This window comes from Centropristis striata, chromosome 18 (genome assembly GCF_030273125.1).
Source record: "Centropristis striata isolate RG_2023a ecotype Rhode Island chromosome 18, C.striata_1.0, whole genome shotgun sequence".
NCBI lineage: Eukaryota > Metazoa > Chordata > Actinopteri > Perciformes > Serranidae > Centropristis > Centropristis striata.
The window spans coordinates 15,757,543-15,785,061 of record NC_081534.1 but is presented as its reverse complement, the minus strand read 5'-3'; the positions used below and the strand labels follow the sequence as shown (position 1 = coordinate 15,785,061).

The window sequence follows — 27,519 nt, the reverse complement described above, 5'->3', positions numbered from 1 at the left end:
CAATACCAAAATATATTCAGTTTGATATTTTTAAAAACAGAGAAAAGCATGAAATCTATATGTGATATGTCATTTTCTGCCATTTTTGCGTGAAAACTTACTTTAACATTGTAATGGACTATCAAAATATTTGGTGATTATATTTCTGTCGATCAACAAATCAATTACTCCACTCCTGCAAACAAACACCTGCCTGGGCCCAGGGAAGCCTTTTTTTTCAATAATTCTTTGACTTTTTTCAACAAAATGATTTAGTCAAGAAATAATCTACAGATTAAAAATCATTAGCTCATGCACCCCTGAACTAATTGATGCTTCACAAGAACACTAGAGGCATTATTGCACACACAAAATTAGCAGGAGAATCCTGAAAAATCAAAGAGCTAAATGGGAATATTATTTGTTTCTATTGTCCTGTGCACATAGCCTATGAATGCTACTTGATTTGAACTCCCACTATGTCTTCAAGGCCTGGTTAAGGCTCGTAGACCAAACTATAAAGAGAGTCCGCTGTAGGAAGAGCAGTTACGAGCTGTGAAGCACTTAACCCCTTTGTTTTGCTACAGCGCTCATGTGTAACAGGAGGGGAGGAGGAAGGGGGTGGTGTTGGTATTTCAGACAGAGACAAGCAACAGAGATCAGATTGATTGAGTTACACACGCTACACTTGCGTCCTCAGCTCTTGGCGGCCTGCGTCTAATGGTCTTAGCAGTAGGCGACAAAGTGCTGTTTTGTTCCTGCTATTGTGTGGATATGAATGGAGCAAAGCGACAGACAGGCGGCCCCGAGAGAGATGGAGCACCCGGACCAGCAGCTCTGTTACTATGCACAACTGGGAATTGTTGGGAACTGTTTTACAACTTATCTGTCCGTAGTGCTAATTTTTTACTATTTAAGTAAAAAATTTAAGGGAATTTCTGCTGTTTGTCCTGCAGATGAGCAACTAAAATGCAACCGTTCTTGTCACAGCTTGTTTTGGTTTGGTTCTAATTATCAGGTGGCCCCTGTGTGCTGAATCATCACCTGAGTGAGTGATTAAAGAAATGACTGGTAGCAAAACATCACACCCTGAGGGGTAAACCCACGTCAACATTGTTTTTAACTGATTTTATATCCGTCTTTTGTCAGCTGTTAACACACGGCATCTACTGACTGTTAGTTAAACCACGCTCCCATTACTCACTGTTGTTACACCTGTCAAGCTTCCTGTTCCCGCACGGCGCCGCATGCAGTTTACGATAATAACAGGGGATGAGTTACCAATCAAAATTCTTTTGACATTTTTCGTCCTTTTACTTCAGACTGAGGTAGACCAGGTAATAACCTATAAATGAGTCTGCCCATTGTTTTCTCAGTTCATCCTTTGGTCTGTAAAATGGCAGAAATGTCTAGTTTTATCAGTCCAAAGTTTAAAATGATCAGTAAATCTCTATGTGATATGTCATATTTTCTGCCATTAAAGTAAATAATAAGCCTCTGCAAGAAAGAAAAACCTTTAACATTTGGAGCATTGATGCAACTACTGCTTATTTTTATTATCATGGGGTCCAAATACAAGATTGTCCATAATCAAGATGACAATAAGACAAAGAAAATAAAATAAAATAAAATAAAATATTTGAGAGGTTTGAGTTGAGTTGTTTTTTGCATGAAAGATTCCTTAAAATATTTGGAGATTTTCTCTTTCTGTCGATCAACCAATTGATTAGTCGACTCAGCTTTATTGTTGCAGCTCTATCTGTAATTGTTATTTTGTTATTCTATCTATAATTGTTATTTTGTTGTTTGTTACTCAAAAACAATTTAATAATGTAATTTTCAATATTTTCCAACATTTTATGGACTAAATGATGAATTTGGAAATGCAGCCATTTTGATAAAAAAAAATCTTAAAATGTACAGCTTCCAGCCTCTCAAAATGTCAGTATTTGCTGATTTTCCAGGATTAAGGAAAAACTACTGGCCCAGTCTTATAAACGTAGAAGGGTGCAACATTGGCCAAGGAAGAACCTATCAACGTTTTGGAGTGAATCCAAACCATGGAGCAGACACACACACACACACACACACACACACACACACACACACACACACAAACACAAACAGTGCACCCAGACACACAAACAGCACACACCTTTAATAATGTTTAGTTAAAGTATGCAGGTCCCTGAGGTCAGACTTGTCTTTTCTAATTTGTTCACCTTTTATAAATCTACTAAGTGGCTCCTGAATGCTAATCATGTTTTATCTTGATTGATGTATAAAAAGAAATTCGTCACAGAAGGCAAACTGTTCTTAAGAAATGCCAAACTTGTGGTAATGTGTTTTAGGCACACACAGAAAAAAAAGATCCTCTCTCTTTTTCTTATTTTCACCTTTTTTGCCCCTGACCACACCACACCAGTCTAGAGGGGATAAAGAAGAAACAACAAAAGATGGGAATGGTTTCATATATATTTAGCCAAAGCTTGCTGCCCTGAAAAAGAAAAACAACCCTCTTCCCTCCGTTTTCCCTCTCGTTTTCTCCATGCCGCAAAATTACAATGTGCAAATTCATAAACGTATACGCTGTTTTTGCACGCTGAAAATAAACACGACGGTTGGGAGGGAATGTCGCTGCAGTGCTGTAGCGGCGTTGAAGCAGCGTTTTTTGTGTCGAGGAGTGGGTTCGGTCCCCGGCTATTGTCTATCTGTCTGTCTGGCTTTACTCAACCACACACTTCCAACCATGCCACTGATTACTAGTTTAGAGTTGCACTAACTGCTGTCTGGTCCCTTGGCTAACCTCTGAAGAACCTGGTGGGTGTGTGTGTGATCCTGTGTGTTTGTGGTGTGCTCTGTTCATGCATGTCTATGTTTGTACACTACACAGTGAAAGTATGCGTCTTTATTTGTGTCTTTGTGTGTTTATCTGCGTCTGTAGGCTTGTTGACGGTGATCTTGCGGGGCCTCGGTGCTTGGGAACATTTCTTGAGGCATATTGGGAAGGTTTTACCGCCAACCTGTGATGTCACTTCCCCTAAGCCTGAGTTAAAGGGGAGGGTCAGAGGGGGGCTGTGGTTTGGGTCAGATGGCAGCTTGGTTCACGCATCCCAAAGCTGATTTACTCACCCATTGTAGCCCAATTATTCACTTGCTGCGGCTTTCTGGCCCGGTTTGTGTGTGTTGGCATGAGCGGCCAATAAAAAACAAGATGATGCCACATTACAGTGAGCTGTTTCGGATGGATTCAGGAGTTAGGAATGTGTTATGGCTTCCAAAGGGGCACGGCTGTTACAAAAGACAAGTGTGATTCAAACTGTACCAGACAACATGGCTATAAGTCAGCAGTTTGTAGCTCTTTCATTCAAGACTCGCTCGCTTGTGTCTCTTCTCTCCCGCTCACTCAGCCTTGTCACACACACACACACACACACACACACACACACACACACACACACACACACACACACACACACACGCACAAACACACACACACTTTTCTTCCTTGTGGTGCATACTTGTGTCAGGTGTGCTCTGTTTTTCCAGTCAGGGTAGAGAGGAATCTGGGCCGGGGTCCAAGCTGACTATCAACAGCACATTGCCAGAGCCCGGGACAAGAAGCAACACATCCACTCCATCTTTACTCCTCCTCCTTCTCCCTCACTACTCCTCCTCCCCCTTTTTCTCCTCTCCTGATCACTGGAGCATTGTTGTGCTGTATTTTGGTCTTTTCATTCTTCCATTTGTGTGTTTTTTCCTCCAACTTGCATCCATTTTACTTCATTTTTGATGGGTTTTCCTGTTTCGTCTCCATTTGTTTTTGTAACGGGTTGCCAGTTTTGTCAGTGTCTTTTTTTTGTGTTTTTGTATGGAGTAGAGGTTGTTTTTTCCCTGCTTAGGAGGTGTGGAGACTTTTTTTTTTGGCTTTGCGGTGTAGGTCCTGTCTAACAAGGCTACAAAGTGGCCACCACCCATAAAATGACACTGCTTTTAGCTATCTGAATTTATTCCTGTTGACAACACCAGCATTATCCCCCGGTGGCTCGAGTTTTAACCTGTTTTAAATAGTTTTAGATTTTCCTCAAGTGTTGCATATAGCATATACAGTATTAATTATGTACATACGGTAAATACACTTGGGTTAGTCATCAGGTCTTCGCTTTCATGTCTGTGATGAGGACAGAGCTTTGAAGTAAAGCTCACACAAACACAAGAATTGGTTCAAAGTGTTCCCCCAAGACCCCTCTCAATCTTAAAAACCACACTGCGTGTGTGTTCCTGACTGAGGCCACCTTCTGGGACACATTTCAGACTAAATACCAATTAATAATGGCTAGTCCAACCGGGGACAATCAGGGGGAAAAACAGATTTTTTTGGGGGGGTTTAAGGTTAGGGTTATGCATGTAGCCATAGCCAGCACACGACAAAGGGTTGACGAACAGAACAACAAAATGTTGTCAATCCAACCCATAACGACCCACATGAGCGTTTATCAAAGATGTGAGGCCTAGATGGTGAGGTCAATGATGTTTAAATCATACCATTTACTGGGACATGAACCCAATTCTCCTGGGTGAAAGTCTCAAGTTTGTTTGACATATCAACCCAGAGTGCGGGTCCTGTGCTCGATAGATTGCATTGCTGTCATTCATAATTACAACTGCCTCTAGAGGGTGGGGGGAGTCAGTCTCAAACATAAATATATATATATATATATATATATATGTTATATATATGTTTGAGAACATATTTAGCTGCCTGTACAAGAAGGGAGACCAGTCTGCAAAAAAAGCTGTCATGAGTATTTTTACACTGTTTATGGGGCGCAGTTTAGCATACTAGTCGAGTAGTGTATTAAATTAAAGCTATTGAAAGTAACAGTATTTAATAAAATATGATGCATGCATTTCATGTCGCACTGGGAGGGCTGCACCAAATGTTTCTGGACGTCCACCATTAAGTAACTATGGTCTATGTAATGTCCCCAGAAGTAACACAAGTAAACATGTGTTTGTTTGTCTGTTGGCTTATTTTCCTCATAATGCTCCACTTTTGTTGCAGTAATTAACAGTTTTATGAGTTCTTTATTGACAGCATTAATTGACGCTCTCTATTTTGTGGCAGCAGCTGACAAACGGCGTGTCTGTGAAAGCATCTGTGCCACCACCGCATGTGTGTGATCTTACACACTACTACACTGTACGCTTCGATGTCTGGCACTGCGCTGCTGTCAGGGAGAGAAGGAGAGATTAAAAGGAAAGGAAAGGCCTCCCACACAGGCAGATATGAGACTTAGAAGCTCCATTAGTTCCTCAAAGCCAGCTGCCGGGTTCAGATGGATGTCTGTGCTCGGCTGTTTGATGTCCATTCATCCATAGCCTTACATCTCTGCCTCTGTCTCGCAGCTTTGCCCGACGATGGGCCTCACGGGGCTGCAGCGAGCGCAGCTGCCATAACTATAGGATAAAGCTGTCTGCTACCGGGCGATTCCTGCCTCCACTAACATCGTAGCATTGCCGCTGCTGCCGTTATCGCTAGTGATTCTGCTGGCCTCAGCTGGTTATTGTTTCTGGGAGGTATGCAGGATGATGATATGGGAGAATATGATGTGGGAAGGTTTGATAGGAAGAATGCTCACTGATAAGAGCACAGTGTAGTTTTTGCATTCCTGTGGGCTCTACGTGAAGGTTTGAAAAGAATCCAAAAAACTTTCAAGAGTTTGTTGTTATTAACTAATCTGTCTCTTTTTCATGTCTCCCTGCAGCACCCGTTCATCCTCCTCCTCCTCATCGTCCTCCTCCTCCTCTCCGGACATCTTTGGGAATGGGCCAGCGCCTTGCCAGGGTGCATCTTTCCACCCGGTGGCGTGGCTGGCGTCGTGCGAGAGTGAGGAGGGCATCGGCCAGGTCATAGAGCCCGCCCACCCCTCTCTCCGCTTGCTTGCTCCCAAGTGACTTTTGACCTTTGACCCAGTCGTGACCTCCAGCCAGCCATGCCCTTCCGGCTGAAGTTGCGGCGCACACGGCGCTACAACGTCCTGAGCAAGAACTACTTTGTGACACGGATTCGCCTGCTGGACAGCACTGTGATTGAATGCACTCTGTCCGTGGAGAGTACGGGACAGGAATGTCTGGAGGCGGTGGCCCAAAGGCTGGAGCTACGGGAGGTGAGGAAGCTTTTTGTGTGACCCACGTACATGTCTGTGTGACTGATAAGTCAGCTGATATTTGGACATTTTTAGAGGTATGCAAGTACTTCATCCAAGCAAAAGGAATCTGCACAACATGATATAAATAAAAACTTTTTTTTTTTAAATATCCTGTCATCATTCCTTAAATCAAACACTTAAAGGCATGACATGGAAGTGCAAACCTTGCAGATGCATGCATCAAAGTGTTAAACATCCCATATTGTAAAAAGTGAGCTTTCCATGTCATTTTTGATAAAGCAGGTCAAGGAACTCTATTAATACAGTGAGAGTATGAAAAAGTTCAATCCACATTGAAATGCACACAGCCTATATTCAGAAAACCACTAAAGTGCTGTTATAGGCATTCCCGGCTGCGATGACAGTGCAGAGACAAAGAAGTACTGACCAATCAGAGCAGACTTGGCTTTTTCGGGAAAGGGGTTAAAAGAGACAGAAAAATAAATGTGTTATTTGAACATTAAATCATGTAAACATATTCTAGTAGAAACCCAAAATACAAGTATAAACCTGAAAATGAGCATAATGGGACACATTGTCATTGTAAGGGCATACAAATGATCTTATTGTAAAGGGGTTGAATGGCGATATTAAATATCAGTGGTTGGCAGCTTCAACACATATATCTAACTATTAGTAAGGTTGGCCAATATGTGATGTATCACAGTATATGTAAAATAATTTGGCAATATTAATACATTGTCATATAGTACATTTTCTTGAGAAATCTATTTTTTTGTTGTTGTTGTAATCTTTAGCTAATTCAGGAAAGAAATCCTGACAAATCAAAGTAATAAATACTAACAAATACTAAACAATGCCAAAATCCAGATATATTTAAGGGAGAGTGTATGGCAAAATCTCTGATAATAGACATATTCATATAGTTTTATCAAGCATACACAGAAAAGAAACAATTGAAATTGTGTGTATGTGTCTGTGTGCGTCTGTGTGTGTGTGTGTCTGTGTCTGTGTCTGTGTCTGTCTGTCTGTCTGTCTGTCTGTCTGTCTGTCTGTCTGTCTGTCTGTCTGTCTGTGTTGACCACGCGTGTCTCCCCACACCCCGTGTGTGTGTCCCTGCCCTCTGCTGTCTCTCTCCTGCAGGGTCCTTGTCTGTCTCTAACGAAGCGTGGCTACCTCTGTCCTCTATTCTCTGCAGAAGAAAGAGATACAGCTCATCTCTCTGTCCCACTCCACCCCCCTCCTGTCCGTGCTTTCTCTGTGTTTCCTCTCATCCTTTTCTTTATGTTCCCTAATTTTCTTTACTTTTCCTTCAGTGAGGTTTAACTTGCATAGGTATGTAGCTTTGCATGGGGCTTATTGTTTGTACGCGGAGTTGTTTTGAGTGTGAAAGGACCGTTTGTTCACAGAACGGAGAAAGAATGTGTCTGTTTGGTTGACGACTGATTGAGTTTGATGAATACGTGTGTCTGACTGTGTGACCGTGCCAGCTGGAGCTGCTGACAAAGTGAGAGAGAGGGGTGGTGTACTTGTGCGTACTCACATAGTGTTGTGGTATTTGCCAGGTGTCAGTGATGTTATAAATAAGGTTGTGTGACGCCTCTGCTTCAGCCGCCGTCTGCTACTGTGCATGCATGCCATCTCAGGTGTGTGTGTGTGTCTGTGTGTGTGTGTGTCCATCACAATTTTTGGTTTTCATCTTTATTGCTGTAGGCCTTGGGTGTGTGTCTATTTGCATGTGAGGAAGAAGTGGTTTTGTATGTGCGTGTGTGCTCTTGCAGCTGCAGCTTTACAACTTTCATTACAGTAGAGTCAAAGCAGGTGGATGAAACAGGTGTGCTTACCTGTTCGTGATATCACACACACACACACACACACACACACTCACCAATGAAACATCATTGTGTTATTCCAAATTACATGTTTAGCCACAAGCAGTATGGCGGCTTAATCTGTAAAAACAAACTCGGTGAGATCTTTATTTAGGAGACAAGCTGATGCAGGTCAGGGGTCTGCTTCACAAAGGCTGTATGTGAGCAGCTCTCACATACAGATCGTTAAAAGCAGCAGTGTCATGTTTTACAAATGACTGTCTCTCGTCTTACAGTAGAGCTGGGCGGTGAATCCACTTTTATTTCCAGTTAGGATTTTGACTTAAAATGATTATAAAAACAAGATAATTGAGATAAAACGATATTATTTCACATACAATTTCACAATGATGCTCTTAGTTTGTGTTTTGTTATAAATCCAGCACCCTTTTACCTTCACATTGCTGCGTTTTCACCAATTTTCATCAAGTTACTGACTTGAATATATGTAAAATTGTTTATATTATATTTAATCTTATTTATTTTGGTATAAATTAATTTTATTCATTTTTTCTGTATGTTGTGGGAGTGCACTTTCCAAAAAAATAGTTGATCTTATTGATTGATCTAATTATTTTATCTATTTATTATGCTTATATTATGTTTAAATGGATATATTTGAATATTATTCATTTAATTTTATTAACCAATTCTTTTTTTCACATATATTTCTAATTTGTTTTCCGTTGAATTAAAGTTTAAGAACATCCACAGTTAAAAGACAAGTTGTTTTTGTAAGTTCAGTAAATGCATGATGTTTCCAAGGTCAACGACTTATTGTGTTAACTAATAAAATGTATAATATACTTTATAAAAGCAGCCCTATATCTTACATGGCTTTGGCATTCTCATGCACAAGTATGGTGGATGTTTTAACTTGTTAAGCGTGTCAAAATGAACATAAGGGGGTTTAGTCTTGTATTGCAAATTGTTGGATGTCAAAACATGCGATCCAGGAAATCTAGGATTCATATCAAACATTAAAATGCAAATCAGTATTCTCAGTCCAACTAGAAGATTAATGCGGTCTAAACTAGTTGCAGCACTTCCAAGCTCATCTGCCCAACCGCTCTCTCTTGTTGGCCCAGTGTTGTAATCAGTACAGCATGTTTCAGATGAAGTGTTTTTCTTGAAAAGGCCAGTGTCCTCATCTCAGTTGAATTGTGTTTCATTTTCAAACGACATATGAATCTCTAAACTTCATTTTGACTCGGTGAGATAGGATCATTGCCTGTTTCTTTTCCCCCAAGGTAATCTTACCGGCAATGGGTCCAGTCTAATATTTATGTTTAATAGAGTTACGCCACTGACGTCAAAGGTTTGATCAGATTTGAAGGAGAAATATGCGCTTGTTGTATTTCAGCTGCTTATTAATCTCCTCTGCTTTGCTCAATTGTCCCCAATGTATTTCTCAACCAGTTTCCCATTTCATTCCTCAGTCTATTCCTCTCAATTCCCACAAACCCCTGTTTCCCATCCCAATTATTTGTCTCATTCACAACCATATCCTCTGTCTCCCTCTTGTCTTCCCAATTTTTTTCCCGCCCCTTTATCTCTCCATCCAGTTTACACAACTCATCTTTTTGCTCTCTTCTTTCCTTTCCTTCTTGTCTTGTTTGTTATCTATCACCACCCTCCCTTTGACCTCGTGCACCACACTGACCTCCTCTCTCCATCTCTCCCCGGCTCCAGACCCATTACTTCGGGCTGTGGTTCCAGGGAAAGACCCAGGCCCCGGCCCATCGCTGGGTGGAGCTGGAGAAACCGCTCAAGAAGCAGCTGGACAAATTTGGCAATGAGCCACTGCTCTTCTTTGGAGTTATGTTCTACGTGCCCAGTGTTTCCCGGCTGGAGCAAGAAGCCACCAGGTAAATAGTCTCCAAACACCACTAACAGTGTGTCCAACAGGGTTTTTAAGACATTTAAAGACACAGTTTTGGAAAAATCGGGTCGACATTTTTCACTATTTTCTGACAGTTTCTGGAAATGTGTAAATGTGCAAATGTAACAGCTTTCTGCCTTGCAGAGGCTTTTTATTTACTTTAATCTGCTAGTTTGAAAAATGTGGAATAATGTAAATGCACCCATACATTTTCCACGTAGCTAGAGCCAATATGCCCCTATTGTGCTTTGTTTTAAATGTTTCCTGTGTGTTTAAAAGGAAAAATAGAACAGAATTTCCCTTACTCCATAAATCAGATATAATTAGCATATTATCATCGAGCAAAAAGATACAGACAGGTTAAAAACATGACTTAAATGTTTGTATATGTGATGAGAAGGGTTCAAGTAAACAAAGAAAGTATGTCACTAAGAAAATGAATCATGAGTGTGACCTTTGGATACATCTGGTCACAGAGAAGTGGTTCTAGACGCTGGTAATGTCTGATTTGTTCAGCAGTGTGTCCATCTGATGGCTGTTTCAGAGTTAAGCAGGTAGGATTATGAATGAGGCTGTTATATGAAATCCACGAGACTGATGTCATCTTTATCTGATTAGCAGGTTAAGGTATATCTTCATCATCAACAGCAGCCTTTTCTCCTGATACCACGGTGTGTGTGTGAGAGAGTGTGAATGAGCACGTTAGCGAGCTGTGAAAAGTGCATCCAGGGGTCAGTGTGTAGTGGACAGTCTGCCATCTCAGATTCCTTCTCACACACACACACACACACACACACACACACACACACACTCTGCAGGTCTGCCTCGCACTGAGCTGGTGAATTTGCGGCTTCTGCTTCGCTGAATGTGGGAAAGGTCAACTGCAGGTCACAGCTTGACGTTTTGACGCTACAGTTAGTATTAAGGTGTGTGTGTGTGTGTGTGTGTGTGTGAGTGAGTTAACCATTTACGCTGATTGAATTTCCTCATTATTTTGGGGAAACCGGACTGGACTTGCAGTTTCTGTGCTTTACAAAGAAAATAGTGAAAGTAGTCATGTATCAGTAACCTGCGTGTGTGTGTGTGTCTGTCTGTCTTCAGGTTAGTTACAGAACCCACAATCTGCTCTGGTAAAGGGATGGTGGCCCAGGAGACCCCTATGGGCTCCTGTGTGTGTGTGTGTGTGTGTGTGTGTGTGTGTGTGTGTGTGTGTGTGTATGGGGGTTATGGGGTTGAAGAGGTTATGATGGGGCCTTAGGGGCAATTTAAGGAACAATGGCCGCCTCTTTTTTCTCAAGCCCCCTCTCTTTCTCTTACAATCTGTCTACATAGTGTCACCCCTACTCCTTTTTTATCAAGAGCAGATCTCCACATCACTCCAGCCCCACATTTTTACTCTTTCTCTTCATCCTCCTTTTCTCTCTCCCTCTTTCTCTCTTTTTTTTGTTTGTCAGGAATGTTGGCACAGCCGTCCAGCGTAGGAGGCGGACCACACATTCCTCCCAGCAGAAGTGCTGGGGGTAAAGGGTGGGGGGAGATGTCTGGTTTACAAAACACACACACATACGCACACACTCACTCACCTCACACACCTCGCCCCCCCCCCCCCCCCCCCAAAGAATCCTCTCAGAAGCCAGCTGCAGCCCTGTCAGAAGAGTTAGTCACAATACACCACATTGTAAGAACATACACGATCCCCGAGGCAAGCTTTTTTTTTTTCTAAAAGCCCCATCCTCTTTTTTTCTTTACATCAAGTTGAAAACAATCTTCACAAGTTTTTTTGATGCAGTTTTTTTTATTACACACCCACACCTAATCAGGGGTTTAAAAAAGCTTTAAAAGCTGTCTTTGCTCCTATACTGTCTGCACATCAATCAGCACGCGGGATGATAACAGTTACAACTGAAGGGTCTCTTTTAAAAAAAATGTAGATAATTTATTGAGGTTGATTTGGGTCAGATCCAGTGAAGCAGATCTTTGTTTTTTCTGCACACCTGGTCTGATGGAGGGGGAAGGGCGGTGGGACTTGGAGAAAGAATGACAGGAGAAGAGGAAGACAAGTGGGGACAGAGAAAGTAAAAGTTTGGCAGTAAGACTTGGCTTTGGGTTTGTACCTCCTTGTTATTTATGTGGTTGAAGCTCGCTGCCCGCATGTGTTTCTGCTCGATCTTACACATATTTATGTGTCCGCATAGAAAACTATGTTTGTGCTTGTGAGTGAAAACAGCGTAGGAGTAAGTGGATTTGGGTTTTGGAACGTTGGTGCTTTGATTTAATGTTTCACTAAACCTTTTTTTAGGAAAGTAACTTTTAAAATTAAAATGTTACTACACACATTTTAAGGTCAGTATGATGTAAGAGTTACCAACTTAGATGTAGGGCACTGGTTTAAAATGCTTTTTCTGTCCATTTTAACAGCAGTAAGAATGTAGGAAAATAAATACTTGGTTAGCTTGTTGCCAGAAACCAGACAGACAGTGTTGACTCTGCCTCCTCTGACTAAATGAGATTTACTGAGAAAGTAATGTGAGTTTTATAATGTGGTCAGGTCTTTGAAGTTCAGTATTTGACTGATGTGTAACCTGATACAAGATCTCCCTCTCTTCCCGTCCATCCATTCATCTGTTTCTCCTTCCCTCTCTTCCTCCCTCCATGCAGCTGTGAAAATCACCCAAAGCACGGGGCTAAATAGTGTGTGTGTGTGTGAGTGAGTGAGTGTTCTATATTCACACCAATAACCCAATTATCAAGCAATTAAGGCAGTAATGCAAGAGATCTGGAGCCAATGTAAACACTGTTCTCTGTTACGTTAATGCAGTTGTGCTCATATTTGCAGTTATTGCTGCAAGACACAATATTTGGACATCTACATAAAGTCAGATTATATAGTCTTAAACGTTGATTAGAGTTTTTAATCATGTTTTGGAACACACATCACAATCCAATTGTCTGACAATGGATGTCAGAGATATTTTCACTGGCGAGACGTTTCACTCTTTCTCTGTTACGTCACCTCCAAACATTCTCAAAAATACAAACTTTCTCTGCTTGAAGTGGTATCATAAACAAACATCTTTGTGCATGTTCGATGGTGTTCAAGCTTATGGGAAATAATGCCTTAAATCATCACCAATGATTAACCCACGATGGGTTGCCGAACCTGCTGGATTTTAGTTGGTGTTTTTCTTTACTTTGGAAAAACGAAAAAAACATCTCCCACCAGCTATATTCAGGGAGCCTTTGTTTTCTGCCATAGCTCAGCCTAATCCTTTATTAGAAATGTACACAGTACTAACAAAGAGCTAACAGAACAATGGCCAAGAGTCAGGGAGGAGAAAAACACTAAATTTGTCCAAAAAAAGCCTATTATTAAGTATGCATGATTGTTAAAAATAAGAAATTACATCATACAAATACTTATTGTATTAAAAGTTCAATAGCAGGAAAAGTGATATCTGAGGCAGGAAATAATCTGCCCAAAATGCAACCAAATCACTCCTTTTACACAAACTACCTGCTGTTATTGTGGTCCCTGTTTGGGTAAATTGTACAGTTAATTGATTGTTCTCTACTGTTATTGCTATGCATTGAATTTAGTATGCAATGTCTATAAATGTCACTTAGTTGGGGTCCTCTGTTTACTTGTTTTAGCATTAGAGCCCGATTTTGTAGCAATATCCACACCAAAAGACTGGATTTGAAGTTGAACATTGGAGGATGATCTCTGACTGCGTAACAGAATCTGTAGGGTGCACGTTTTGGCCAGAGCTGTCCTTTAGTCCGCTTTTGTAAACATATAAATCAGAGTACTCAAGTTTCTGGTCACAACCAACCAGAGTCCTTTTCACTTTTTTTGACCCTTGAGCTGCTTATTTTACTGACCCCAGACTACCTCCTATATACTACTCACTTATAACTACATATCGTCTACCACCTCCTTTCTTTTTCCCTTTCTCAATATCACCTCTGGGGATTTGATCCATTTTACCACACACATACATCTTGCAGAATGTGTGTGTGTGGTTGAGGCCTTCTGTTCCTTCAGTCTCACTGATATGAATGAGGAGCAAAGTGGCCCGGAGAGGGAAAGTGAAGAACCTAAACAGGGAGCTGTTGACCGGAGCGAGGCCAGCTGGCCTCAACAGCCCCCAAGGCTAACGGCACCAAACAGCCTTGAAATCCTAGCATTGTTCAGCTAGTTATCACTAACACACACACACACACACACACACACACACACACACAGCTGTACTCTGTTGTGCCCCTTGCTGATTCAACACATTTCAAAGTGAAATCCTCCTGCCTCCCACACAAGCTGTCTGGACCCATCCAGGGTTGATGGGGTGGTCAGGGTCATACCACTGCAGAGGTGGAGGGGGTGGAGGAGGGTTGGAAGCATATGTACACACACATTCATGCATGCATGCACATATGCTTGCAGGCTTGTTGTCCGGGACCACTTGGACATCTGGCAGCATGTCTTGAGCGGGGCTTGAACATGCGTGGGCATATAAAGGGCTCTTTGTGCCTGTGTGGCTGCCTGGAGTGCCAGCAGAGCACTCTGCCATGGTGAAGGTCACAAGTAACTCTCAGTGGGGAAAGCTCTACCTCATGTCTATGCGTGTGCATTCACCTGTTATTACAGCATAGTGATGTCATTCTGACATACGTGCCAGGTGTGTGCCATCATAACAACGTCTTTGTGCACATGTATGTGTAGGCTTTCCAGTAACCATGGTTAAGTTTTTTTCTTTTCCTTTTTTTTATAGACTCTAATTTAAAAGATGGATTCACCCAAAGTACATAAACACATTTTCTCACATTTGTGCAGGTATCTAGCCATGGAGGTATTTTTGGTCTCATTAGCCCAGTTTTTTTTTTAGATATGTGTTGGAAGTTTCTTCTACCATTACATTTTAGCACTGAAAAATGACTTACTGCAATATGTATTTCCACAGAAAGTGTTCCCATTACTCTGGATAATCCATAGACTCACTCTTAACATTTTTGTGGAAGAATTACTCCTGTGAGCTTTTGATGTTATGTTCTGTAGAATTGGGGAAACTGTTTCTGAAAATATATGTATTTTTTAGAATTAAAGTAATGAGAGGATCAGTGCCCTGCCCACAGCTCTACAATACAATATGATATGACCCATTTTAGAAAGTAAAATAATAGAAAATCTGTATGTGGTCAGTGTTGATATTGTGGCGGGCTGCCATGGATAAATCAATGTATGGGAAACACTGCCTCAAATGTGGTTTTTCTCCAAATGGATGCATGTCTTCCTCTAATTGAATCCTTCACTATGCAGCATATGGACGTTATATGTGGCGAGGATCATTTGAAACACAAACATTTTCCAGACGCAAGTCAGTGTTGTTTTTAAGCTTCATGCATTACAAAAAGGCTGAACATTGAACTTCAATGTGCACTGATGCAGAGTTAACATAAGGACTGGACAATAAACTTATTTTTAACATCATGAATATCCTAATGCTCTAAAGAACACCTATTTAATCATATTTCAGTTGAATATCACTAAACTGACAGTTAAATCAAATAATGCATCTAACCAGGAGTTTGACCAACAAATCAGCCAGCAGCTCTGAATATTGAAGTGGTTTTAATATAATATAATATAAAATAATATAATTTTATATTTAATATAAAAACATAGACAAAATATTTGTTTCATTTATAGTTCTCAATGTAAATTGATTGTTTATCTTGCCAATAGAGAAGTTATTGCATTTTTTTTACTTTGTATCCCCAGATAAATGACAAAATAACAGAATCAACAGTAGGAAATAATCATTTAGTTTAATATATTATTATTAAATATATTAGTTAAATATCTATGTTCAAACATACTGTTGAAACATACTGTATAAATCTGAGTTTTTAACCACTTAGATATTAACACACATTATTTATGATGAGGTGAGTGCTTTTAAAGACTGTAACTTCCACTGCTATCCATAGAGCAGATACTAGTATTAGATACATTTGTATAGAAGAAGATTTAGAGTTTTATTGAGAAATGTGATGGTGCTTTATCATGTCTGATTGTTTATTCTCATGTAGATTTTATATAGCCCAGTCCTGGATTTTTGTTTTTAAAATTAATTAGTTTAAACTTTTTTGGAGCATCTGGAAGTAAATAAAAACAAACAAAGCCACTAAAACAAACTGAGAAGAAAAAAATCTCTCTTTGACTGAAATGGTCTAAACCTGTAAACACATGCAACTCGTGTACAAGTAGACAAAGGTTTGTAAAGGTTTGTTTTGTGGCTGTTTTGTGTAATTTGGGCTCTCTCTTGAGGAGTCTTCTCTTTACTGCCTTCCACTGTCACGCTTTCACTTGTTCATAGTTATTCCAACAGTTTACCGTCCGCCTCTCCACCGCTGACCTCGCATATATATAAACACCATCATGTTGTTACCATTGAACCTCAGAATGAGAACCAACCACTGTCAACCTCAACATTTCCCCAGACCCCATATGGAGAGCGCTGGGAAAACATGGAGAGTTTGTAAAAACAAAGTCCACAATCATTTGAAGGGTTTTGTGTGCCGCGAGGCTCCTCCCCCTCCGGACCGCATCAAGCTCCTCCCCTCCCCCCCTCCCCGTTGCAGCCGCGGCGGTTGGGGTTGGCTAATTAGGGGGTTGCCACGGGAACGGAATGGCAGCTTAGCCAACGGGTGTAATGACAGGGTGAGGGAGGAGGGCGGGGTCAGATTATAGGCCTGGGAGTATGCTGAGTGGAGCTCAAAAAAGAAAAGAACAAGAAGAAGTAGAGGGGGAGAGAATGTTGAGAAGAATATGAACATGAAAGATGTAAAGAACATACAGGGCATGAAACTATGACGGTAAATTAATAGTTCAGCAGCTAAACAGGGCTGTGAGAGCTGGCTCTGCAACTGAGATGACAGAAAAGGAAAGAAAATGTTGGAATTAGCTCAGAAGTGTGTGTTTGTGTGTGTGTGAGGAAGAGGGAGACTGAGTGAATGACTAAGCATGTATAGCTCAGTGGTTTCCACATAGAAGTTTGTGTACTCTGGCATGCACTTTCGTGTGTGTCTGTGTGTGTCTGTGTGTGTGTCAGAAAAGGTGTCTCAGAGCCCACATTGGAAAGACTTTAGAAGCACCATGGCAACAAACAGGAAACGGTGTGCGAGTTTTTACGCGGCTGAGCCTGGTCACCCTGACAATTCTCCCTTTCCTCCTGTGTGGCCGCTCCATTCTTCAAAAGGCAAACATCCAGTTGGACCGCGGCTAAAAGTGGACAAAAGGAGCTCGGAAACTTAAGGAGCTCAGTGTATTTCAGCCTCTTGGTTTTGGGACTTTTTTACCACATTATGTGAAGGCTGCAAGTGGGCTCGACAATCTGAACTGTGTCATCATATCAGCTTACACTTGGCAATACTACCACTGCCCAAAACCGCAGTGCAGAGTCCCCAGTTTGCCTCACATTCGCACAGCAATCATAATACCTCTCTTTTGTCCAGCTTGTGTTGGTCCGACCTAAGATTAAACTCCATGTAACATGCTTGCTGTTAGCTGAAAATTTACAGACCTATAAAAATCGTATTGTTTAGCCCCTACTGGTGTACATTTGGCATTCCTCTCAAGTCAGAAGTGAGTCACTGGTATTTCAAATAGAGGTGATTCACTCATTCCTCACTTGGATTCTGCAACAGGCTTCTCTGGCATTGTTTTAAAGGGCTTAAGCTGTTGCCAAAATTGTCTTTGACGCATATTTTCTGTTGCACAAACCAGAAGCAGAAGAATACGTCTCTCTGTGGTGTCTCTTTGGATGTTTGCAACCCTTCAGTCGCTAATGTGCGACGCCTCCAGCCCAGCTCTTCTTACTTTCTTTGGATGAATGTGTTGAACTGAAACCCATCATGTTTTCCAACTCGATTTGATGTAATTGGTGTTCAGAGACAGTGTGGCTAGTTGGAAAAATAACATTAACCACCAACCAAATTCTGGTGAGTTTCTGAGAGCTAATAAGAGTGTCTATGCTACCACCCACAGTCAGATGTTTTGCAGAGTTTAGCTGGTAGAAAGGCTGTGGTACTCAGTGTGGGCAAGACTAAAGCTGTGTACTAATCTAGAGAACTCGACTTTTGACTTGGACTCTAACACTTGAGTTGAGCCTTTTGACATGAAAAAACGTCATACCCTCTCTTGAACTCCAAGGTTGAAAAATATGTTAATAAAAGTGAGCAAGTAAAAATTACCTTCAATTACCTTAGCCATTACTTTCAGTTTCCGAATCAGCTAATGTAACATCACTCACTACTTAAAATCCACAATTATATCCCCAGATCCACTTAATTTGAACCAGTCTGACGGCATCCAATCAGATTTCAGAAGAGAACCACAGAAACCTTACAATGTGTTACTGAGCACCAGTTGGCACCAGTTACACAGTGATTAAAATGGCATTACATTAGGTGAAAATTGTGACTTTTTAGGAATCCAAACTCAAAGTTTATAACTTTGGAATTGACCCGGGACTTGAGTGCAAATACTCGGGACTTACTTGTTTCTTGCAAAACAAGTGCTAGCAACTATAATACTTGTCTTGTTCACTATTGTAGTTTAGTGTGTTAGCGTGATTAGCTCTGTTAATTAGTACTTAACGCAAATTTGATTGGAGTGTCACACATTTTGCAGGTATTTGGTCATAAATTAAAGTATATAGACCTGATGGTGGTGCTAGTTTAAAGGTCATGGGGTCACCAGTGTTGTTAAGATTCATTCTGAGGGTGGGATTAATACCAGTACAAAATCTCACAGAAGTCCATCCAATATTTGTTGAGATTACATTACATTACATTACATGTCATTTAGCTGACGCTTTTGTCCAAAGCGACTTACAATTAGTGTATTCAACCTGATGGTACTAGCCACAGGAATCAAGTAAGTACATAACTTTAATAGGCCAACTGTAGTCGCTAGAGGACTGCTATATGTTAAAGTAGAACATGTAGAAGAGCATATTTTTAATTTTTTTTAAAAAATTAACAGACAACAGACAAAGCCTGCTAGCTCCTGGTGTGACTTGAACATGAATTTCTTGTAAAAGCTGTGCCTGAATTGGACCCAAAAAGGTGCCAGTACCTTAATTCAGCAGGTGGATGTGTCTTTGATATATTTATATCTTGTAGGGATCCAGTAATCGTTGACAATTCTCTGATTCCATCTTAGGATCCTGACGATTCAACTGTGAAACCTCACAGTCAAATTGTCGTAGTGGCAGGAAAATGTAGTGATGAAGCAAATGATCATTCCATTCGGACTATATGGGGGTGCTAAATGTCTGACTTTACATAAATTGACTGGGTTGTGCTATATAGCCTATTTTGGTATAAATACTAGCCTATTAACAGTGGTGGAAAAAGTTTTCAGATCCCTTAAGTAAAAGTACAAAAGTATCAACATCAAAATGTTCTTAAAGTATCAAAACTAAAAGAACTCGTTGTACTGAGTGGACCCACTTAGATTGTTTTATATATTCTAAATGTATTATTATATTATTTGTAATAATGCATTCATGTAAGGAGTGTTTAAATTTGGTAAAGATATGACTAATTTTAGCTACTTAATATACTGTTATGTGGTTTAATAAAAATAAATCTGACCTGAAAGTAACTAAAGCTGGCAGCACATGTAGTGGAGTAAAAGTATAACGTTACATATAATGGAAATACTCAAGTAAAGTACAAGTGTCCCAAAATTGTACTTAAGTACAGTACTTGTACAGTAAATGCACTCACTAACATTTCTCCACTGCCTATTAATAATATTGCTAAATTATTAGAAAATAAGAAGTAAGGGTACTCATGTGGACAAAAATCCAAAGGGCTGGTACTCAATATGGTCGGGCCATTCCAGTAAAACATTTCCAACACCAGTTCATCTCATCAGAATAACGCTTTCTTTCTTTGTCTTTTCTTTCTCTCAAGGTATCAGTATTACCTGCAGGTGAAGAAGGTGGTTTTGGATGGACGTCTCCACTGCACAGTCGAGCAGGGGATCAGACTAGCTGGCCTAGCAGTACAAGGTAAGAAACACACACACACACACACACACACACACACACACACACACACACTTGCATGAACAAACATCTCATGTGAATAATCCAGAGGTAGACAGGCAGCACAAGAGAGAAAGAGTGAGCACAAACCCACACTTTCTCAGGTCATCTCGACTTCACTACCTAATATGGCTGCATACCACTGGGAGAGCCCAGTCCACTTGAGTTCCTATGGTATCAGTCCTAACACACACACACACACACACACACACACACACACACACACACACACACACACACAACCTGACTCCATCTCCTCGGTCTTGTTCCTGGGTGCTGTCTGTGTCTCGGGGGAATGTAAACAGACATTTAGCTTATCACTAGTTCCAAGGTTAGCCTTAGCAGCATCAGGAAGCCGCTTATCTGTTGGGAGGCGAGGATCCTCCGCTGCACCTCCTTTTGTCCAACAGCAGAACAGTACTTAAGATATACTCACAGCTTCTATCTGAAGGCCTGACAATGTTATGGAGGGGGTGTGCAGATGGGGGCATTACTGGTGCCCTGTAGACATTTATATTTGTTTATTTTTTTAACAATAAGGTATACAAGTTAGTATTTATTAGGAACGAAAATGGTGAAAAATCAGTGTGTGTAACTGATTAGGTAGCTAGTTAAGCGACTTGTTAGTTGTTTTCTCTTGCAGGATCAAAACAAACAAACATGACTGTCCTTCTCGACAGAATGCAGCTGTTTTACCTGTAAAATGATTTGATTCATCGAAGATGGCGGATGCTGGTGCGTTTTGGCTGCCGCTCCGTATCTGGTAACTAAAACTGACGCTATTCTTTGACCTTCAGCTTCAGCTTCACTAATCTGGCCCGGATTTTCTAACCTCTAAATTGATGACTCCCTGTCATCATTATCATTGGTCAACCAGCTAACCTGGATTAGCGTCTCTGAATTACACATTCTACCTGCTCTGCTAGCTCCAGGACTGCCGGGATAGCCTCACCGGTGCAGCAGCATTGGTCCGGCTTCTGGACCAACGCCGGCATTTCTGCCAGTCTCATCGCCTCCACAAGCCCACCTGTTTGTCCCGCAGTGACTCTCCTGTCCTGGTGTGGTCAGCCCCGCCGGACCATCTGGCTGGTCTCTCTCTGCTGACCACCTCCACTACACCAGGTAGATCGCCACTCTCTGTGCGGGGCGTGCAGGCCAGCGGCACTTCCAGGGTCCATCTCCTACACGGCGGACTGCTGGTATGCTGCTGTGGCTATGCTGTGGATTATCCCCTGTGCAGTCCTGGAGTTATTGCTATAGCCCTCGCCGGCTGGATCATGCCGCCGCAGTACTCCGTGTCAGAGTTCCTTCACCTCAATAACCACCTTCGCCCGGACTATTTGGACATTCTCGCAGAAACTGGACTACTCCGCAGACGCCATCCTCCACATCGAGGCTCAGATCGCATTTTTACGTACAACTACTCTTCCCCTAACTCCATCCCATCACTCTGGTCCTGCCGCACACCGACTTCCGGATGACGTCATCACAACAAACGGCACATTAATCTGTCAAATCTCCGTCCCCTCCTTCAAGCCTCTCATCCAATGTCACAAAGCAATGTCACCTGAAACTGGCTTTGCTGAACACCTGCTCACTCAACAATATGAATTGATTCATAATGGACAATAACCTGGACTTCCTCTGCCTCACTGAAACCTGGCAGAAGCCCATGGACTATTTCTCCCTCAAGCAAACCACACCCACAGGATACACTTATATGGACAAACCTCGTCTTGAGGCGCGGGGAGGTGGTGTTTCTTCAGTCTACAGGAAGGACATTAAAACAATCACCATCTCCATTCCTCCCGTCCCTTCCTTTGAACACCTGACTTTTAAACTCTCTGGTCCCACTCCTCTGGTCACTGCTATCATTTACCGCCCACCAAGCCAAATCCCTCCTTTCTCCCTGAATTCTCAGACTTTCTCACCCACCTAAGTGCCATCTCCCCCTTCATTCTCCTCATGGGCGATTTTAATTTCCACATTGACGACAATGACTGCAGACACGCCACAGAATTCCTGGAACTCCTTCAATGCTTCAACTTCACCCAGCACATCAACTTCCCCACGCACAGCCATGGCCACACTTTGGATTTGGTTTGCTCCACCGGCCTCACTGTAAATCGCCTCTCCAGCTTCAACCTCAACATCTCAGATCACCTGTTAATCACTATGGACATTGGACCCCATCCCTATCCCAAAGGACAAGCGTACCATATAATTCAGAAACCTTAAATCCATCTTCCCCTCCGCTCTATCAGCCTCCCTTGCCATTCAAATGTCAACCTCCCCACCCCCGCTTTCTGATAACCCATCTGAACTTGTCTTCTACTACAACCACACACTTCCTCCTGTCTGGATCAGCTGGCTCCCATTAAAACCAAATCTGTCTCTTTCACTCACTCAGCCCCCTGGTACACTCCTGAACTCCACAAAATGAAAGCCCACAAATGTTAGCTGGAAAGACTTTCAAATAAAACCAGTCTTACAGTCCACCTCCAAGCCTCCAAACTCAAAGCCCACCTCAACACCCACGATCTGTTTGTGCTTTTGTACAACTGCTCTTCCTCCACCGCTCCCCTGTCCCAAGGCGTCCCCCAGGGTTCAGTGGTTGGTCCTCTCCTCTTCATCCTCTACTTGCTCCCCCTTAGTAATCTCATACGTCACCATGGTCTCCGTTTTCGCTGCTACGCTGATGACGTCCAGCTCTACATCTCCAACAAAGACATCACTACTGCCACTCACTCCACTCTCACCAACTGCCTTAACGATATCAAAACCTGGATGCAAACAAACTTTTTGAAACTTAACTGTTGCAAATCAGATGTCATTATCATTGGTCCAAAATCCCTCAAGAAAACCACAGACCACTTCAGCCTCACCATCAACAACTCCACTCTGTCCCCCCACATCCGCAACCTTGGAGTCATTTCCGACAGCAACCTCTCTTTTGAGCACCGCATCACCCAAATCACCAGAACTGCCTATTCCACCTGAAGAACATTGCCCGTCTCCATCCATCACTCTCCTTCCCCGCCGCAGAAACACTCATCCATGCCTTTATCACTTCCAGACTGGACTACTGTAATAGCATATTGTAATGCATTCCCTCCAAATCACTCAAAAAACTCCAGTACATCCAGAACTCAGCTGCTCGCCTCCTCACCCGCACCCCCTCCCGTTACCACATAACCCCTGTCCTCCAGAAACTCCACTGGTTACCGGTTCAACAACGCATCCACTTCTAAATCCTCCTCCTCACCGACAAAGCCCCTCCATCACCAGGCCCCCTCCTACCTCACTCACCTCCTCCATCACCACACCCCTTCCTGCAGCCTCTGTTCCTCTGAGGCCAATCTCCTTGCCCCTCCCACTCGGACCAAGCACCGAACCTGGGGCGACAGAGCCTTTTCTATCACCACCCCCTCCCTCTGGAACTCTCTCCCCAAAAACATCGGAGACTGCTCAGATCCATCCACATTCAAAAAACTCCTCAAAACTCACCTCTTCAGAACTGCTTTTAATGTGTGGACTTTGTTGTTGATTTTAATTGTTTGTTTTATCTTTAACTGCATTTTAACTGTAAAGCGTCTTTGTGTACCCTGAAAATCGCTCTATAAATAAAACATATTATTTTATTATTGTTAGCTACTTATCTGGTTACTCTGACTCAAAGGCTATTTGCCAAAGTAGAAATATACTTAAATCATTTGTGTGCTTTTAATGTGGTTGCAAATTGCTTCCCAACAATGTCTACGTTAAGTGGAAAAAAGTGTAGCAAAGTTTTAGCCTCTTAGCAATTCAACAGTCAATAACAGTCTTAATATTAAAATGTGTTACTTTGAACAATGCATATATGCTATTTATATTGTTTACTGCTGAAATACAGGGGCATTTTAAAATGTTATGGACTTTATGGAGACACAGAAAAAACTTATGGCCAATAAACATGTTATTACTTATTAACTCTGGTATGAATAACAAACACTGTAATATATGTTCTTGTCTAAGTATCTTTGACACCTGCATTTCTTTATGGCTCCATAAGGTTTTACCATCTTGTGAACTATTTAAGTAAAACTTTTTGGCTTAAGACCCACAAAAATATATATCTTTATAATAACAAAACCTATTGCCCCAAATGTTGTATTAAAATAGTAGTGAACAGAACAAAAGAAAATACATTCGTAAATGTTACATTCCTGTTCCTGTGAAAAAATTTTAAAATGTTATTTTAACCTTAAAGACTAAAAGACGTATGTGTGTTTGTATTTTCCAGCTGACTTTGGAGACTTCACTCATTTCATGTCTCAGGACTTCCTCAGGGAGTACGTGCTCTTCCCAGTGGTGAGTCTTCAAACCTTTACTGATCAAATATGTGTGTGTGTCTCTCTCTTTGTATCTGCGCGTTGCCTAAAGGCACACATTCTTGTGTCACCTGTGTACCTCCTCCCTCTGCGTACCTGATTGACAGGCAGAAAACAGAGAAAGAATAAGCAAGTGAGATAAAGATCTAGTGGATACCGAATGTATTACATCAATGTAACACCGCAAAACGGTTTGGCAGGGTGAAGAAAGAGAGCAGTGTTTTAGTTTTAATCGCCTTCTATCTGTCATTAATCCTCAATCACCTGTTGCCTGATGTTTTGCTCTCTCTTTTTTTCTCTCAGAACTGGCCTAATGGAGACGAGGTATTGGAGGAGTGGACCCAGAAAGTCGCTGAGGAGCACAAGAGTCACTGGTACAGCTTGATTTCAGAGTGTTTGCATGTGAGAAAAACAGATTAAACAGATGAAGTACCAGGTACTATAACTGTCTGTACTTTCCAGTCGAATGCAGACCGCTGAAGCAGAGCTGCTGTACATCAAGGAGGTGGAGAAACTGGATGGCTTTGGGCAGGAGAGCTTTCCTGCTAAGGTAGATATTTATCCTCCTACACACACACACACAGACACACACACACACACCTCTACAGAACAGCTGACTGTAAGAAAACTTTATGATATGCACTCTTCTTCCACAGGACAACTACACCAATGATATTTTCATCGGCGTGTCCTTCATTGGGGTGTTTGTCAAACACAGAAATGGAAGATCCATCATGCACCACAAGTAAGCCCCCACCCTCTGGCATATTGCATTTTGACACTGAAGCAAAATTGCAAGAAAATATTATGTATTTTGTGTGGGAAAAATTCACCCCTTGTGTTCATTTGTTTGTGTTTCCATGTGCTCGACAGGTGGAAGGACATTGGCACCATAGCGCACAACAAGTCAGCCATCACAGTAGAGATAACAAGCAGAGACGACACCATCATTTTTCACATGGTGAGTGTTGTGTCTGCTTGTGGTTTCAGTACACACACATTTCCAGTGGAAGGTTAAACAAAAAAAAACAGCATTTCTAAATATCCTTGCACACAGACAAATGCAGGGTCTTTTTATCTATAAATACAACTGGTGTGTTAATTAAAACATCAATGTTTTTCCTCTGTGTTCATATCTGCAGGAGGATATGGAAATGGCAAAGTACATCACTCGTCTTTTCACGGCCAGACACAAATTCTACAAACAGAACAAGATCTGTGCAGAGTGAGTCTCAAGGCCAGCAGAGAGGCCGGCTGAAGGCCGCCAGAACTCTTATAAATCCTGAATTATCTGTCATTCCATGTTTAAAATAGAGTTCATCAACTTTTGAAGGTTATGTGAAACAAAATACCAAAAAAAGCATTAATAGACAGTGAATCATCTTCTGTTTGTTTCTCTTAAGGCCCACTCACTCACCTGCACCAATCAGGAGGAGACCCACCTGGAACAATCGTCTATCTCTGGTACATTTAGCAGCATTTGCTTGCTTTGATATGGTTCATTATTATTGCCCAGTGGTTTGACACAGTGTGTAAGTGAGACCAGAAGAGAGGGGACAGAGGGAGAATTTGGGAGGGAAGACAGAAACGGCAGCGGTTAGAGATTTGACCCTGCTCTCCCACTCAGGGCAGCACTTAATTGTGCCATGGAGCCTTGGTTTTAACGTGCGTTGGTGGTGTGGTGGGTGTTGTTGGAAAGTTTGCAAGGGTGTTGCTTGGTCTGATTTCCGGTGCGACAATGAAGGCAGTGATTTGTGCGTCTCCCTCCCTGCTGGCCAGACAATGGCTCGGCTAAATGTGGCACAATAGCTGTTCAGTCAGGCCACTCGAGTGCTCAGTTGTCTGTCTGGAGAACCGCAGGCATTGTCGGTTGACAACGCCACGCCATTACAGTAGATCTGATTCGGTCACCTGTTGTGTTACGAAAGATTGCAATGTGACATTTAAGGGTTTTCAATTTTTTCAATATGTACAGATCATGATAATTTGCACAGCGTAACTAGCTGTGCAAATGAGTGTCCTGCACCTCTATGGACACAGCGCAATTTAAAAATGTGTTTGTGCAATATAACACAGTTAATAAAAAAGAAAGTAACACTAGTTGAATTTCTTTGATAATTTATTTGACAGAAATAGTATATATATATTCAAATAAAAATAAAATTTGCAAAAAATTGTAAAAATGTTAAAAAAAAATATATATATATATATATAATTTTATTTGAACATTTTTACAACCTCTCTTGTCCTCTCCTCTCTGCTGTGTGTAAACAGTCTGCAGTTCAGTCGAAGTTTCATTGAATTTTAGTCATCTGTTGGTCTCAGCTGAGTCATTCATGGATCTGGAAACTGTTTATAAACAGTTTATTTTTGGCGGAATGTTAACAGAGACATGTAGAATTAAGTTATTTTGATGAAATGTTGCTATTTTGAGCCTAGATTTGGATATTTGTCCGGATGGCACAAATGGTATTTTTATGGATCGTCAGAAATGTGAAAATCTGACGATAATGTTTGTTTTAACAGCTCCTGGCCATGATAAATGGTGTAATTTTGGTGATTAAATAAATAAATAAAAAATAAACATGGCTTTGAGGGTTAATGGAGTATAAAATTGAATTGCTTGTTCTTAACTGCATTTAATGTGTTTCTTCATTCAGCCGCGGCCCCAGTCCTGTAACTTCCAGTCAATGCATTCCCAGTATGGAGAGCATTATCAGGACACACAGAGCTCTCAAGGTACGTGTGAAACACAGACACACACAAACTGTCACTGCCTCCCGCTCTCTGTTCTGACCACAGTCTGATTGAAGACTTTAGCCTCCCTGATGATAACTGAAGCATTTGAATGGAGCTAATTGTGTCTTTCCCATCAGGCGTGTGACTCACACCCCATTTGTACTTTAACAATCTCCCAGCCAATTAGAGCCCAACGTTTGGGGTGCAGAGCAGTGACCTCATTTTGTGCTTCACTCTTTCATTGACTTGTTCACACACTCAGTCGGCCTTTTAATCCGGAGAGCTCCACTCATGACGGCTTGACAGTAAAACAGAGCAAGTGGAAAAAACATTCTGGGTGTGCTACTATGCGTGGGTGTGAGATCATTCAGTAGTGTGACCTCAGGCATC

General features: G+C 41.6%; 1 protein-coding gene across 1 annotated transcript in view; it reads left to right on the top strand.

Moving 5' to 3' along the window:
• The window catches only part of LOC131991193 (tyrosine-protein phosphatase non-receptor type 14-like), a 47,813-nt gene that overhangs the window by 6,235 nt on the left and 14,059 nt on the right, over positions 1–27,519 (top strand). The window contains exons 2-12 of the mRNA XM_059356526.1: positions 5,748–6,149; positions 9,716–9,891; positions 19,887–19,984; positions 24,303–24,370; positions 24,694–24,764; positions 24,853–24,940; positions 25,047–25,135; positions 25,264–25,351; positions 25,533–25,615; positions 25,794–25,854; positions 27,051–27,129. Of these exons, the coding sequence (XP_059212509.1) occupies positions 5,976–6,149; positions 9,716–9,891; positions 19,887–19,984; positions 24,303–24,370; positions 24,694–24,764; positions 24,853–24,940; positions 25,047–25,135; positions 25,264–25,351; positions 25,533–25,615; positions 25,794–25,854; positions 27,051–27,129 (1,075 nt within the window). The 5' untranslated portion in view covers positions 5,748–5,975. The remainder of the gene's footprint in view (positions 1–5,747; positions 6,150–9,715; positions 9,892–19,886; positions 19,985–24,302; positions 24,371–24,693; positions 24,765–24,852; positions 24,941–25,046; positions 25,136–25,263; positions 25,352–25,532; positions 25,616–25,793; positions 25,855–27,050; positions 27,130–27,519) is intronic.